This window comes from Phyllobates terribilis, unplaced genomic scaffold (genome assembly GCF_046119375.1).
Source record: "Phyllobates terribilis strain yellow unplaced genomic scaffold, ASM4611937v1 Scaffold_3__8_contigs__length_932513732, whole genome shotgun sequence".
NCBI classification, from domain to species: Eukaryota; Metazoa; Chordata; class Amphibia; order Anura; family Dendrobatidae; genus Phyllobates; species Phyllobates terribilis.
In genome coordinates this window covers 62951729-62968924 of record NW_027362763.1, presented here as the reverse complement: position 1 = coordinate 62968924, position 17196 = coordinate 62951729, and the positions used below count along the sequence as shown (strand labels likewise).

General features: G+C 43.8%; 1 protein-coding gene across 3 annotated transcripts in view; it reads right to left on the bottom strand.

The window, feature by feature from the left end:
* SUPT3H (SPT3 homolog, SAGA and STAGA complex component) overlaps positions 1–17196 on the bottom strand; it is a 633482-nt gene that overhangs the window by 307251 nt on the left and 309035 nt on the right. For all 3 annotated transcript variants that reach the window (XM_073673939.1, XM_073673940.1, XM_073673941.1), the window contains one exon: positions 14215–14299. In XM_073673939.1, coding sequence (XP_073530040.1) covers positions 14215–14299 — 85 coding nt within the window. The remainder of the gene's footprint in view (positions 1–14214; positions 14300–17196) is intronic.

The window sequence follows — 17196 nt, the reverse complement described above, 5'->3', positions numbered from 1 at the left end:
GTAGCGGGCTGCCTGTTCCTAGTGAACAGACCCACCTTAGTCCTTGGCTAGTCTGAACGAAGACCTATAGCATAAGGGGAGGGGTCCCTAAAAGAACTAAGGACTGGGACAAAAATGGGACAGCTCCTAAACAGATAAGTTGTTGCAGAACACAAAAAGACAAACTGACAAAATGTACTAGAGGTCCCAGAGGACCAAGCGAACTGACAGAGAAAGGCACCGAAGCACCTGGCTAGAGAAACAGTCAAACACTGAAGTCCAGCACAGCCAAAAGGGCGGAGCTGGAATATAAAGGCAGATGGTCACGTGACCGCAAAACACAAGATGGAAAAAACAAACAGGAGGGTTCTAACAGGACAACTCCTTCCATTACATAAAATAGATGACATGGACAAAATTTAAGACATTTTTCTTGAATACACTATAGCATACAGAAATTGGCACCTAATGTACATCACATGCACAAGAAGTAGATTTTTCCTTTTATTTTAGTATTTATTTTTTTACAATCTGCGATCTCTGCAGTAGACGAGTCTGCAGTTCTGTGTCCAGACGGTGAATAAGGCAGCGCACTCTCTCCTCCCCTAGCAGGAAATCCCAGCACAATCCTAAAGGGTTTTGCCAAATTTGGAAGCTGTCTCCTATCCAATCCTAGCTGTGGTTTCTCACCACTGGGACCTCTCCCAATCCTGAGAACAGCCCGTCTGAATGGAGCGGTGGTTGGATATGTGTATCTGCACCTCCGCACGGTCATTAACTAGTGGCAGTGAGTGCCAAGAGCCACAATTACAGATTTTGTAACCATTTTCTTCCACTTGATATGTAAAATGCAGAAACAAAAGTGCTCTTAAGGGTATTGTTCAACTAGTTAAAATTTAAAAAAATAAAAGGTTAAAATGGTGTAATATTATTGAATATTAGTTTGTAATATGGGGAATATTAGCTAATAGAAGTAATTGGTAACATCTACCTTAATGATACCAAGCCATCCCAACGCTTCTTGGGTCCAATGCCGCTCTCTGTATTTTCTGTTCTCTCTGGACGGACATGTAACAATTGTAGCCAATCAGTGGCTGCAGCAGTAATCACTATAGCCAAGTGATTGGCTGCAAAGGTCACATGGCCATAAAGCCAGAGTAGGAAGTACAGAGACCAGCATGGGATCTGAGCACCGTTGGAATGGGAACACCAAAGATTAGTAAAATGAGTATTAGTTATTCTATTATTTTGCACAATGTCGAGCATCTTTTTTTGTTCATTATTTTTAAGTGGATGGATAACCTCTTTATGCCAGAATACAACAGAAATTATGATAAACTTACATCACAGCCTGTACATTAAACAGCCGCCCGTATGCATGCATATATGTGTGTATATATACAGTGCCTACAAGTAGTATTCAACCCCCTGCAGATTTAGCTGGTTGACACATGCGGAATTAACTTGGCATTGTGACATTTGTACTGTAGATCAGCCTGGAAGTGGGAAATGCACTGCAGCAAATTTTGTTTGTTTTTTTTTTTTTTTTTTTTTAAAAACATTAAAAGTTATTTCAGAGTGTCATTTATTATTCAACCCCTCAAACCACAAGAATTCTGTTTGGTCCCCCTAAAGTATTAAGAAGTAGTTCAGGCACCAAGAATAATGAGCTTCACATGTGTGGATTAAAGATCTCTTTTGCCAGCCTTTTCTGACTATTTAAGACCCTCCCCAAACTTGTGAACAGCACTCAGACATGGTCAACATGGGAAAGACAAAGGAGCATTCCAAGGCCATCAGAGACAAGATCGTGGAGGGTCACAAGGCTGGCAAGGGGTACAAAACCCTTTCCAAGGAGTTGGGCCTACCTGTCTCCACTGTTGGGAGCATCATCCGTAAGTGGAAGGCTTATGGAACTACTGTTAGCCTTCCACGGCCAGGACAGCCTTTGAAAGTGTCCTCCCGTGCCGAGGCCAGGCTTGTCCGAAGAGTCAAGGCTAACCCAAGGACAACAAGGAAGGAGCTCCGGGAAGATCTCATGGCAGTGGGGACATTGGTTTCAGTCAATACCATAAGTAACGTACTCCACCGCAATGGTCTCCGTTCCAGACGAGCCTGTATGGTACCTTTACTTTCAAAGCGTCATGTCAAGGCTCGTCTACAGTTTGCTCATGATCACTTGGAGGACTCTGAGACAGACTGGTTCAAGGTTCTATGGTCTGATGAGACCAAGATCGAGATCTTTGGTGCCAACCACACACGTGACGTTTGGAGACTGGATGGCACTGCATACGACCCCAAGAATACCATCCCTACAGTCAAGCATGGTGGTGGCAGCATCATGCTGTGGGGCTGTTTCTCAGCCAAGGGGCCTGGCCATCTGGTCCGCATCCATGGGAAGATGAATAGCACGGCCTACCTGGAGATTTTGGCCAAGAACCTCCGCTCCTCCATCAAGGATCTTAAGATGGGTCGTAATTTCATCTTCCAACAAGACAACGACCCAAAGCACACAGCCAAGAAAACCAAGGCCTGGTTCAAGAGAGAAAAAGTCAAGGTGTTGGAGTGGCCTAGTCAGTCTCCTGACCTTAACCCAATTGAAAACTTGTGGAAGGAGCTCAAGAATAAAGTCCACATGAGACACCCAAAGAACCTAGATAACTTGGAGAAGATTTGCATGGAGGAGTGGGCCAAGATAACTCCACAGACCTGTGCCGGCCTGATCAGGTCTTATAAAAGACGATTATTAGCTGTAATTGCAAACAAGGGTTATTCCACAAAATATTAAACATAGGGGTTGTATAATAATTGACCCACACTTTTATGTTTAAAATTTAATAAAATTCAACTGAGCAACATAACTTTTTGGTTTGTAAGATTTATGCTTCTGTTCATAAAACCTACTCTCGTTTGCAGTTTGAAGGCTCTAACTTATTTGCATCTTATCAAACCAGCTAAATCTGCAGGGGGTTGAATACTACTTGTAGGCACTGTATATACTGCTCAAAAAAATAAAGGGAACACTCAAATAACACATCCTAGATCTGAATGAATGAAATAATCTCATTGAATACTTTGTTCTGTACAAAGTTGAATGTGCTGACAACAAAATCACACAAAAACCATCAATGGAAATCAAATGTATTAACCAATGGAGGCCTGGATTTGGAGTCACCCCCAAAATGAAAGTGGAAAAACCCACTACAGGCTGATCCAACTTTGATGTAATGTTCTTAAAACAAGTCAAAATGAGGCTGAGTATTGTGTGTGGCCTCCACGTGCCTGTATGACCTCCATACAACGCCTGGGCATGCTCCTGATGAGGCTGAGTATTGTGTGTGGCCTCCACGTGCCTGTATGACCTCCCTACAATGCCTGGGCATGCTCCTGATGAGGCTCAGTATTGTGTGTGGCCTCCACGTGCCTGTATGACCTCCCTACAACGCCTGGGCATGCTCCTGATGAGGCTGAGTATTGTGTGTGGCCTCCACGTGCCTGTATGACCTCCCTACAACGCCTGGGCATGCTCCTGATGAGGCTCAGTATTGTGTGTGGCCTCCACGTGCCTGTATGACCTGCCTACAACGCCTGGGCATGCTCCTGATGAGTCTCAGTATTGTGTGTGGCGTCCACGTGCCTGTATGACCTCCCTACAACGCCTGGGCATGCTCCTGATGAGGCTGAGTATTGTGTGTGGCCTCCACGTGCCTGTATGACCTCCCTACAACGCCTGGGCATGCTCCTGATGAGGCTGAGTATTGTGTGTGGCCTCCACGTGCCTGTATGACCTCCCTACAACGCCTGGGCATGTTCCTGATGAGTCTCAGTATTGTGTGTGGCCTCCACATGCCTGTATGACCTCCCTACAACGCCTGGGCATGCTCCTGATGAGTCTCAGTATTGTGTGTGGCGTCCACGTGCCTGTATGACCTCCCTACAACGCCTGGGCATGCTCCTGATGAGGCTGAGTATTGTGTGTGGCCTCCACGTGCCTGTATGACCTCCCTACAACGCCTGGGCATGCTCCTGATGAGGTTGCGGATGGTCTCCTGTGGGATCTCCTCCCAGACCTGGACTAAAGCATCCGCCAACTCCTGGACAGTCTGTGGTGCAACGTGACGTTGGTGGATGGAGCGAGACATGATGTCCCAGATGTGCTCAATCGGATTCAGGTCTGGGGAACAGGTGGGCCAGTCCATAGCTTCAATGCCTTCATCTTGCAGGAACTGCTGACACACTCCAGCTACATGAGGTCTGGCATTGTCCTGCATTAGGAGGAACCCAGGGCCAACCGCACCAGCATATGGTCTCACAAGGGGGCTGAGGATCTCATCTCGGTACCTAATGGCAGTCAGGCTACCTCTGGCGAGCACATGGAGGGCTGTGCGGCCCTCCAAAGAAATGCCACCCCGACACCATTACTGACCCACTGCCAAACCGGTCATGCTGAAGGATGTTGCAGGCAGCAGATCGCTCTCCACAGTATCTCCAGACTCTGTCACATCAGTCACATGTGCTCAGTGTGAACCTGCTTTCATCTGTGAAGAGCACAGGGCGCCAGTGGCGACTTTGCCAATCCTGGTGTTCTGTGGCAAATGCCAAGCGTCCTGCCCGGTGTTGGGCTGGGAGCACAACCTCCATCTGTGGACGTTGGGCCCTCATACCACCTTCATGGAGTAGGTTTCTAACCGTTTGTGCAGACACATGCAGATTTGTGGGCTGCTGGAGGTCATTTTGCAGGGCTCTGGCAGTGCTCTTCCTGTTCCTCCTTGCACAAAGGAGGAGGTAACGGTCCTGCTGCTGTGTTTTTGCCCTCCTATGGCTCCCTCCACATCTCCTGGTATCTGCTCCATGATCTGGACACTGTGCTGACAGACACAGCTACCCTTCTTGCCACAGCTCTCATTGATGTGCCATCCTGGATGAGCTGCACTACCTGAGCAACTTCTGTGGGTTGTACTGTAGACACCGCCTCATGCTACTGTACCTCTAGGGGTGAGAGCAATGGCAAAATGAAAAAGTTACCAAAACAACAGCCAAAAAGGATGAGAACAGAGAAATGGTCTGTGGTCACCACCTGCAGAACCGCTCCTTTATAGGGGGTATCTTGCTAATTTCCTATCATTTCTACCAGTTGTCTGTTCCATTTGCACAACAGCAGGAGAAATTGATTCACAATCAGTGTCGCTTCATAACTGGACAGGTAGATTTCACAGAAGTGTTATTGACTTGGAGTTACATTGTGTTGTTTAAGTGTTCCCTTTATTTTTTTGAGCAGTGTATATATATGTATATATATATATATATATATATATATATATATTTATTAATAATTAAAAAAGAAATATAGCACAGTAGAAAAAAAATAAAAAAGTATATAACTCATCAACACTGTACTTTGTTTCTGACATTTGAAATAGATAGAAATGAAAGTCGCCCTGGAAGTCTGAGCTCCATGGGAAGAAACCAGAAACAACAGAAATATTATTATTTGTTATCTGTCTAATAAAATCTCGAAATAGATTTGCTTCCTTTCCTGCTTAAGAAATTCCTTCACTCACTGCCCCATAATCTTTAATAAGAATGTCCGGCATGGGGCACGTAGAGGTCTCTCTCGTAGAGTGGAACATGTACTAAACTAGATCGCCACTTTCCAATTCTAGACCATTTTCGTAGAGTGTGTCAACTTCTTCTTCCTTTTTTTGGAGTAAAAGTGTGAATATATTTATATTTCTGCTTCTCTTTTGATTAATTCATGTTTTTATGAAGCCGGTAAAGTCATCTGGTCTTTCACAATAAGTTATAACATTCTATATAACAGGAAGCTCTTATTCACTTCAACAGGAGCTGAGCTGCAGTACCTGTGAACAGCCACTACACAGTAAAAGGCACTGTGCTATTCTAGCTCTGTACCCTACTACATCCAATGCTGGAGCTACAAACAGCTGATCGGTGATGGTGCCAGGAGTATGATATTAATGACAGGCTATCAATAACTAAGTCCTAAAAAACCCCTTTAAGTATACATTACTACTGGACTTTATTATTTTGCTATACCTAGCACCTTTTTTTAATCAACCTGTGTAATAAAAAAGTCTAAAGAAGTAATAATTGACATCAATGGAGGAAGTTGGTATATGCACAGATAATTCTTTCTTAGAAACAAGATTCCTGGCACCTTGGATCGGTAATAGGACGTATAAGTCTTTTATGGAAAACATACTTTTAAGCAAATAGAAATGATTACATGTTAATAATTTGAGTCATTTAATACAGCTATATCAGACCATGCAAAACCAGCATTAAGGGGTATGCTCACGGAAGTCAGTTATGGCGAATTCCGGTAGTGCCATAAACATATTATCGATGTTGGTTCCATGGTATCTCATGGCCTTCATCAGTAGCGAGGAGGCCACATATGCATGACAATTAGCCAGCTGGAAGACCCAAATTTTAGGATTTTTTTTTCTGCTGGTAATGTAGGACTTCTAATAGTATTGCAAGTCTGTTTTAATAGTCGAGGTCGACCAACAAATGCCCCAATTACACTGGTGAGTGGTGGAACATCTGCTCATCTCCGGATCCTTTAACCAGTGAGTACCACGTCTAGGTGATCTTTTTTTATCTTCGCAAAGAGATGTTTGACAATCCTCATTCTTTACTGATCAGAATTAGACCAAGTCCTCAGTTTTCTCATCGTTTGGACATGTAGGACAAGTATAGTTAAAGAACATGGGGGGAAAAAATGTACATATTTTCATAGACTGGGAAAGAAATTAAAATAAAACGAAAACCCAATTAAATCAGCTCCTGATGGAACCCGCTCCAAAACTAGGCACTCTCTAATCAACAAGCTGTAAATAATGCTTGAAGGACAAAAAACTCTTCCAAAACCACTTCAGGAAAGATTTCATAAGGTGCACATGACGTTCTCATTCTGGCGTTGAGTTTTTCTGGCCGTAACCGCTTTAGGACATCGCCGGCAGCCTTTATTATGAAACAGCTTCGTTGGTGGCTCAGCAGCTCTGCAGAGTCTATTCTCTATACCTCCCATTATAGTGGAGAGTAGAAGCTGCCAGAACAAAGGACATGCCACTTCCTTTGACCGCTTGAAGGTTACCGAACCCTGAAAAGGTTAAAAGTAGAAAAATACTGCGCAAGAATGTGGTGTTTACAGTGCACTATGTTAATTTTTTGCTGCATTTTCTTTTTAGGCGGATTCCAGGCGGAATTCGCATGAAAATGAAATCATGTGAACATACCCCAAGAAAGTAAAAACTCCTCCAAAGACACCCCCCCAGAAAGAGGCTTTCTTGAAGTGGTTTCCACTAGAAACTCTGCATCTAAAAAAAATAACTGTGTTTAATTCGGATCGGTTTTATGTAATGCTTAATTTTACCCTTGGTGTCGCTGCAGTAAAACCCGCCGAGTTTTTTAAGAGGAAGAAGATGCTTTAGGAAATTAGTTTTTTACTGAACAGTATTTTTTTAGAAATTTTTTGGTCGTTTCCTAAGTGATTTTTCAATGTTTTTGACTGCAGCTCAAAAAGATGTCCGGGCATCTACTGAGCCTTCCTACTGACTTCTGTTATAAGGTATATCTTCAGAGCAGAAATCGCCTGAACAATGGTTAGATCACTTCTTTTAACCACTTGGGGAACCTTTAGTGGTTAAAAGAAGCTCAAAAGCCTGAACATATGAGCAGTACGTCGACCTTCCATAGAAATGTATGAGTTTATTCTTTCGAATGTTTAGGTAGCGCTTTTTCAGGCGGTTTCAGAGCGGAAATCCACCTGAAAAAGCCTTTGACTATTAACTATAGGTTTGCTTTCAGATTATGCCGGATCACTGGAAGTTTTAGAAAGGACATTTTTATTGTCAAAGGAACTTTTTTAAAAAAGTAGGGATTGTCCAAATAAGAGAATCCCTTTAAATACTTCTCCTAGAAAAAAAATAATCGGCCCATTATTTTAAGCTCTTAACTGTTTAAAAATGCCTGGAAACTCATGAGTGGTTTTCGCTTTTACCCACCCTTGTGGTTTTTCAGACAAAGAGAAAGCGAAAAAAAAAAACCCATGTAGAACAATAATGGCATCAGAGCAATAATGAGAGTGACCGCAATGTTGTCAAATTAGAGAACAGTGGTCTTTATGACTGGTGGGAAGCGAGCCTATGAGGAGTGGATTGTTTTTGGCTGGGCTTGTGGCTAGACACCTGTTGAAACATTGCAACGGGGGTCAGCTCCTGTCAAGTCTCGTTATCAATCCCTCCGTGTTTCCTAGGGCTCTCCAGAAGACCACTGAGCAAGAAGTCATTACTCTCTCTGCCCTGAGGGACAGTCATGTTACACGGATATGATTTGTGTTACGACCCCACAGGAGAAGTGGCCTCATGATGTGCTCGCTCGAAGACTGGGAAAAGAATAGCTGGCGGTAATAAATCTTACCTCCGAAAGAACTAAGAAGTAAAGAAGCAAAAGGAAGGAGAACATTAAAGGGAAGTTTAAAACACACAGAGCAAACGTCAAACACAATGAGGTAATCAAAGGGAAACCTAAGGGGTCTGGAAATAGTCAAGAGTGCAAGGATTGTGTCTGCAATCACCGAAATAACCAGGAGTACCTACACCTCTCCAAATACTCCTGGAAATCAAAGCGTTATTATAGGACTGATCAGCAATCAGATGATGGAACGTCTGTACAAAGGCCCGAAGCGATGGATAACGGTCAGAAAAAAAAAGAAAAACCTAATTTCATTAAAACAGGCATTTCCCTACATTATGTGGTAATGAAATAATACATAATGGTAATATTTAATTAAAAATCAGACCCAAACTAATCAACAATTCAAAGGATGAGCAAAAGGGGTGACCCAAAAGGTAAAAATCGGTACTGCGGTCAAGATCCTGGTCCAGTGGCACCTTTGGTAGCCAATAGCCACTAGACCAAAGCCCTACAGACCTCATAAATCCAGCACCACACCATTGTTTCGGCAAGACGTTAAGCGTTGAGCCTACCAAGATGGAGCATCTCTATTGGAACGGCAGAGGATTGAGGAGAGGATTAGAGTGTTTGGTTTTTTAACAGGGTGCAAAACCTGAAGAACCTCCATTACTTACCCTTAAAGATTCCTCAATCCTCTGCCGATCCAGCACAGGTGGTCCAGCTTTGCCCCCACCGGTCTTTGTTTACAAAAGGTGAGAAAAGGTGTACTCACTGCAGTCAAGGGCGCTACTATCAGCAACAGTGTACTGGTTTCCATGGAAGCCCAAAAAGGAGAAAGTGCTAGCAGGGGTCAGGACAGAGGTGAAGCTAGAAACAACTATACGGGAAACCTGAAAGTATATCTTGTTCTTTGCACTTTGATGAATGATAGAAAATGGTGGCATTAGAAAATAAGGAACAGTTGTGAAAAAGTCCGTTGACATCGATGGGGCCGACCCCAGTAAATAAGAAAGAACCAAAAATTACCACTTGTGTTTAGGAGGAAATAATTAAACTGTGATCGTTCTACTTGAGGTACTTAAGGTCTCTCTTCACGGGCAATAATGAGCGTTTGAAATAAAGATCATTCCCGATTATTGGACACTGCAAACACGGCTTCAATTAGCCAACAAAAAACTTAAAGAGGTCGTCGGGACCATTATTTATTTATTTTTTTTACTATATGCCTAAAACCTAACAGGTAGGTAGTTGCTAACTGAGGCAGATACTTACCTGTTTTATCGGGAGCCGTATCCGAGCAGTCACCAACCGCTCCTGCCGGTGATTCAGCTGCTCCACGACAGAGCAGCTCTTCTTGTTCCAGGCTGCTCTGTTGACAGCGCTTGCAGTTATGCAGCGGCGAGCCGGATGTCAATCGGAATGACATCAGTAGTCACACCACATCAACAGAGCAGAGCAGATGAAAAGTCGCAGCTCTGTTGACATTGCGTCAGCTGAAGCCACTCAATCGCCGGCAGGAGCAGCCTGTGAACAGTCTGTGCCAGCAGAGATCGGTGCAAGGCACATCAGGCAGGTAGTTACAGCTACCTGCCTGTTCGTTCTTTTTCCCATAGTGGAAAATGTAATAGACCTGGATAAACCCTTTATACACTTGTTTGCCACCCTACCAGACCATTTTTTATCTGGGCCTAAAAATCATCGTTGTTGTAAATTTTGTAAAAATAGTGCTCATCCCTATATAGTCTGCATTGGCCATGGAAATCAAGCCTTTGGCTATGTGCACAAAGTTTTTTTTTTTTTTAAGGAGGATTAAGAGACTTTCCGCTCAGTTTCCACTCCAAAAACTCCTAAAAAAACTCAGTGTGCACAAAGTTTTAAATGGGTTTTCCAGTTTTGGAAGACCTTGTTCCTGAATCCAGAGTTGAGTATCCACCACTGCTCCCGGTGTCTGTTATTGTCTGCAGCGCTGATGTTATATCGACAGCGCTGCAGCCACTCTGTGAGCTTAGTGGCTCTGAGCAGCTCGTCTACTAGGGTACTAGAATCCGCACTAGACCCCGGTAGGGGGAGTAAAGCGGAGCTTGCTTTCTTAAACCAAACTGCAGCCAATGGACAAGAGTTTTCCAGAAAACCCTTCCAAGGAGCATTGACAGAGTTGTTATATTGTCGATTAGCATTTGTTCAGGGCAGAAATCGGCCAATGTAAACCCTCAACCTGCTAAGAGGCCACCAAGCATGGAGGTTCCTGTTCCCATTTTCTGCCTGTTTTATCTCTCTTTACAATAAGCCTCTACTGGATCCCGAGCACATGACACTGGTTTGAAAGCACATGCAGATCTAATTTAAGAGCTTCCTCCAGTCCCAATCAGAGGTCAAAACAATGAGTTACTAAAACTACTTTCACTTCCTCTACACCAAAGGCCTGTCTACAGCCTGGAGGCAGTAGGTTAAAAAAGCAATTTGTCTGCCTGCTGTCCTGTCTCTTCTCCCTCCGATCCCCCTCATCCACTTGCCTACTTCTTGTTTGGGGTTAGGAGATGTCACGGCAAAAGAGAACCCTGCATGAGAAATGTCTGCTACTTCCCTGCACAGGCTTAGCGGGTGATAGGTTAAGAAAACGTCTGCTATTTTATTTATCTACTCGGGATAGTATATAAACACTTAGCTACAGGAAGCTCCGCGAGTCTTCCTAGGAAAATAGTCAGGTCCGGTCACAGCCAACATCGGTAAAGTTTCATTCATGTTCAGCAGCCACCTGCTTCATGGGAGGACGTGAAATAGGATCCGCTATCAGACATTAGTCTTAGTTCACACTTCTATCATCCAATGGCTCACAAAGTACAGGATCTACTGCAAGCCCACTCCAAAAAGCTTCTGAGTCGCTTTCTTCTAATTATTTGATCCAGAAGGTCCTACAAAAGGTCAAGGCCTGGGTAGGCTCTCATCAGCAAAGCTAAGGGAGAACAAATGTGTGCTCCAGTATTTTCATGAAGTGCCACCCCCCAAGTCTGCTAAATCTCAATATCTATATTTCGCTCATTTAGAACGAAGAACGGCCAGGTTGCAGGAGGCCTAGGAACCCATTGGTCACATGCACAACCCTTAAACCTTCGTGAGAGCCACAAATAAATACACTACCCTGAAGACTTTTTGATGAATCCAGATTTTGTTCCTTTAAAATAGTTTTTTTTTTTGACACTTCACCCTCTTGGCCCCCAACACATCATGTTTTCAGGATTACCTTATTATTGCACATATGAGAGAATCTGTGGCAGTTTCTGATGCCTTAATAATAATTCCATTACCTCTGCAAAACTAAGAAAATCCTAAAAACATGGCGTGTTAAGGGCCGTGAAAACTGGAGTGTGATGATCTGAGGTTGCGGGTTGTAACAATCACCTAGGCAGGTTAACAATGCAACTATTTTTTATTCCTTACGTCCATGATCTTACAGCAACTTCAGGTAGATTGAAAAAATACAATGCCCTCAGTCCACAAGATCTCATCCCGGTGCCAGTAGCTCCACTGCCCCAGTACCAAGCGATATCCACTGTCTCACAACTTTTGGATGGCCCACAGCTTTTGTATCTCCCACTGGTATAGTCTGCAGTCACAGTCTATGGACCTCGAGACGACAGATACCACGACCGTAGTAGGTGTATCCAGCTCCAGCTGGCAACAACAGTCCTTAGGAAAGTTCCTCAGAATCCAGACAACAGATACCACGACTGTAGCAGGAGTATCCAGCTCCAGTCGGCAACTGACCTCTATTCCCATAGTCCATCCATACACGGGCACCAGGACTCCTCAACCCTCGATGTCACAGCACCAACTCACTAAACATGTGGCTTATTTTCTACCTCTCCTGGGATCAGCCCTCTGGTTTGACTGAGATAATAACATCCCACCCCTTTAAACATTTGATGCAGGTATCTAAAAGGATGAAGAATGTTCCAGAAGCCCAGTCTACAGTCTGTCTGTAGGGTTGTGTACTAGGAATGACCCCTACAGAGAGGAACAAAGACACACATGCCTTCACCAAATGCAGGACAGAAATGCTAATGAAGGCTTTATGTATAGGAGATCCAGCACACACATCTTCCTCTGCTTACTATCATTGAATGAAAACAATGATTCCTGAGGCTGAACACTTTCCAGGAGAGATTTGTGCACCTTAAACTGATGAGCAAGAAAATCATTAATAAAACACAACAATAAGATCGAATTAACCGGTGGTCCGTGCTGGAAAAAGTCAGCATCCCATAGAGCTGTGGACCCCGCTCTACGTCCATTGGTCCAAGAGTCTTTAGTCCGTGGCCAGCTCCTCACATGGAGTTTGGGAAACTCTGCTTTAGAAGGAAGAACTGGATAGAAAAAGGTAGAGGAACCAAATGGTCACATGCTAAACCTCTAGACCCTCAGGCGGGACATCAATAATGGCACGACAGGATGAAAAGTCCTCATTTAATCTAGATTTGGCTCCTCTAGAAAAAAAAAGCCAGGTGGCAAGGTAAATCGGAAATCAATGGTCACACACCCCCTAGACAATCATCAGGGCTACTCATAATGGCACTCCACCCTGAGAGCTCCTTGTTTAGTCCAGATTTGGCTTCTCTAGAAGAAAGAGCCTGCTTGTAGGGGACCAAGGAAGCCAATGGCCACATGTATAATCACGAGACCCACAGGAAAAACACAAATAATGGCATTGCACCATGAAGAGTCCTCATTTCATATGCTTTTAACCCCAGGACTAGACTATGGTCACTTGGACAGGAAGCGATGTGATTTATTTCAAAGATGCAGAAAGGATGACATAATTTGGAGACAACCAAGGCCATGATTCAGGGAATAATCATATTACACAGTGGTGTTACACATACAGTAAATTTCTATAAATTTTAGAAGTTTAGCATTTCTCAGAAGTATCTTGGTACTTTTCCTAATAAAGTATATTAAGGGTCACATGAGCAACTTTTTGAAGACAAGTGACTTCATGTCGCACATTAATGAACCTATGATGTATCTCACCTCCTGGACTGATGCCGTTCATCTCCACTCTGTACAGTGTCCCCCCACTGGTCTCCTGACATTAAAATCTGGTGGTGGGCATCGTGTGACCTCTGCAGCCTTCACCATGCTTCCAAACAGGAAGAGATGTTTCATGCTATTTGGATAAAATATGAAGACTACGGTGATATGACACACGCCCGACAGAAGTTGATGTTAGGAGACCAGAGGGGAACAAAGTACCAAGCGCGAAGAAGTGGCGCAGGTTTGGGATATGAACATTTTTTGTTTGTTTCTTACGCGCTTTAAGGTGCACGTTTAATTGATAGTCATGAGGATCATACTTCTCTTTTTAAAGATGTTCTGCAGCAGTTGGGAAAATACACTGTATACCAAAGAATCCATCTGGTGGAAAAGCTTCTTGATAAGAGAGGCCCTTCATTTAAAAAAGTTTAACCGGAAAGAGAATTGTGGACCATCTTATGTATAGTCCAAGTTTTAATTATGTACCGGACCTGTTTTTTTTAAAAAAACAAAAGGGGAAAAAAAAGGACACAAAAAACACCTCCTCATTCACTGGTGACTGTACTTAATTTGCTTCTTAAGAAACCAAAGAATTGTGTTCCCGACCCCATAAAGGCACATAAATAAATCCCATGAATGAATGTAACAGCCCAATCATTCGTCCATCAAGTTTCTGATCTCTTTTTATAGAATATCTAAAATATTTGACATCAAAATCATAAAACATGATAAACCTAAAAGAGAAAAAAAATATATATTTACCAGATTTATGAGCTGAGTGTGAACAATGTCTTCCACCAGCACAGCAGTCTCCTGAAGGGGGCGACGCGCGTCACCAAGGGAGAACCTAAAATGCAAAGCAGATAAAAGGAAATTAACGAAAAATAGATATAAAAACAGATCAAAAAGCCTAGAGAGTCATAATGTCACAGATGATAAGAGGCATGCTCACCAAGCTCCGTCTCACTGGACAACACCGTATTAATGGCCTATTGGATGCCAGTAGTGGACAACCCCTTTGTGTTATACCCTTTGTAACCAATTTTTCTCAAAAATATAAATATTTACTGATACTAAAAGCATGTTTGCTAATATCAGTAACAAAAAAGAACTTCTGTGCCCCTGAAAAGTTCATAAAAGATCTGAGTCCCTACAGAAGCCTCCCAGAAACCTCCTGAAACATGGCACTAAAAGGAGCGCGGCAAACAAAGCTGGTTTTCATACAAAAAAAACACTATATCCAAAAACTATTTTTTTTATGTACTATTTAAACTACGATCAATTGCTCAAATGAGGATTAGAGATGGGCGAATACGAACAGAAATGTTTGGCGTTCATACTGGACAGTCACTGATAGTCTGATCGCTGAACACAGACTTTCTTCTGAATTTCGGTACTGTATTCTGGGAAAGTCCGTGGAGAGAGAGAAAGAGAGGGAGGAGAAAGAGGAAGAGAATGAGAGGGAGAGAAAGAGAGGGAGGAGAAAGAGGAAGAGAATGAGAGGGAGAGAAAGAGAGGGAGGAGAAAGAGGAAGAGAATGAGAGGGAGAGAAAGAGAGGGTGGAGAAAGAGGGAGGAGAAAGAGGGAGGAGAAAGAGGGAGGAGAAAGAGGGAGGAGAAAGAGGGAGAGAATGAGAGGGAGAGAAAGAGGGAGGAGAAAGAGGGAGGAGAAAGAGGGAGAAAGAGGAAGAGAATGAGAGGGAGAGAAAGAGAGGGAGGAGAAAGAGGGAGGAGAAAGAGGGAGGAGAAAGAGGAAGAGAATGAGAGGGAGAGAAAGAGAGGGAGGAGAAAGAGGGAGGAGAAAGAGGGAGGAGAAAGAGGGAGGAGAAAGAGGGAGGAGAAAGAGGAAGAGAATGAGAGGGGGAAAAAGAGAGGGAGGAGAAAGAGGGAGGAGAAAGAGAGGGAGGAGAAAGAGGAAGAGAATGAGAGGGGGAGAAAGAAAGGGGGGAAAAAGAGAGGGAGAGAAAGAGAGGGAGGAGAAAGAGGGAGGAGAAAGAGAGGGAGGAGAAAGAGAGGGAGGAGAAAGAGGAAGAGAATGAGAGGGGGAGAAAGAAAGGGGGGAAAAAGGGAGGGGGAAAAAGAGAGGGAGAGAAAGAGAGGGAGGAGAAAGATGGAGGAGAAAGAGAGGGAGGAGAAAGGGAGGAGAAAGAGAGGGAGGAGAAAGAGAGGGAGGAGAAAGAGGAAGAGAATGAGAGGGGGAGAAAGAAAGGGGGGAAAAAGAGAGGGAGAGACAGAGAGGGAGGAGAAAGAGGGAGGAGAAAGAGAGGGAGGAGAAAGAGAGGGAGGAGAAAGAGAGGGAGGAGAAAGAGAGGGAGGAGAAAGAGGGAGGAGAAAGAGGGAGGAGAAAGAGGGGGAGAAATAGAGGGGGAAAAAGAGAGGGGGAGAAAGAGAGGGGGAGAAAGAGAGGGCGGAGAAAGAGAGGGAGGAGAAAGAGAGGGAGGAAAAAGAGAGGGAGGAAAAAGAGAGGGAGGAGAAAGAGAGGGAGAGAATGAGGAAGAGAATGAGGAAGAGAATGAGAGGGGGAGAAAGAAAGAGGGGGAAAAAGAGAGGGAGAGAGAGGAAGAGAATGAGAGGAAGAGAATGAGAGGGAGAGAAAGAGTGAGAGAAAGAGAGGGGGAGAAAGAGAGGGGGAGAAAGAGAGGGGGAGAAAGAGAGGGGGAGAAAGAGAGGGGGAGAAAGAAAGAGGGGGAAAAAGAGAGGGGGAGAAAGAGAGGGGGAGAAAGAAAGAGAGGGAGAGAAAAAGGGGGAGAAAGAGGGGGAGAAAGAGGGGGAGAAGGTGAGAGGGAGAAAGAGGGGGAAAAAGAGAGGAGGAGAAGGAAAGAGAGGGGGACAAAAAGAGGGGGAGAAAGAGAGGGGAAGAAAGAGAGGGAGAGAGAGAGAGAAAGAGAGGGAAGAAAGAGGGAGTGAAAGAGAGGGAGAAAAGAAGAGAGAAAGAGAGGGAGAGAAAAGAAGAGAGAAAAAGAGACAAAGAAAGATTTTTTTTTCTTTTCTTACAAGTTCGGGTCTCCATTATTTTCAATGGGGTTCGGGTACTGTTCTGGTAACCAAACTTTCTTAAAAGTTTGCGTCAGGTATCAGAACCCGAACTTCCAGAGATCTGCCCATCTATAACGAGGATGTATTTTATTAGACTTCATGGCATGGCCCCACTACCACGGCCGTGCACTGACCCAACCCCATTACATTGAAACGGCCCCCCAGTGAAGTGACACGACCCCAATGCATTGACATGCCCCCACTCATCTGAACTGCCCTATTTACTATTAAGCACCATTGGTCCATGTACAGTTCGGGTGCATCCCAATGTAAACACAGACAGCACATATGTAAAAAATGGTCGTCTGAACCCGGCCTTAAGAATATATTAACATAAATCCTTAATACGGCCAATTTTCATTTTTCTGCTTTTGTTGTTTTCTTGCCTTCTTCCAAGAGTGAGAACCTTGTTAACTATCAGCCGATGCAGTGGTAAGAGGTGAGGGCTTACGTTCTGTGGGACAAGTATTTATTTTGAATGACATCATTCATTTTACCATGTCATGAAGTGAAAATCAGGAAAAAAAATTCCAGGTGCGGTAAAAAAAAAACAAAAAAAACCAGCAATTCTGCCACAGTTTTTAGGATTTTGATTTGATGTCATTCATGGTGCGGTAAAAATTACTTGGAAACATGATCCCCCTGGTCAATAGGATTATGCCAATACCAGTACCAGTACCAATGTATAACTTGTACAGTTTTATTTTTT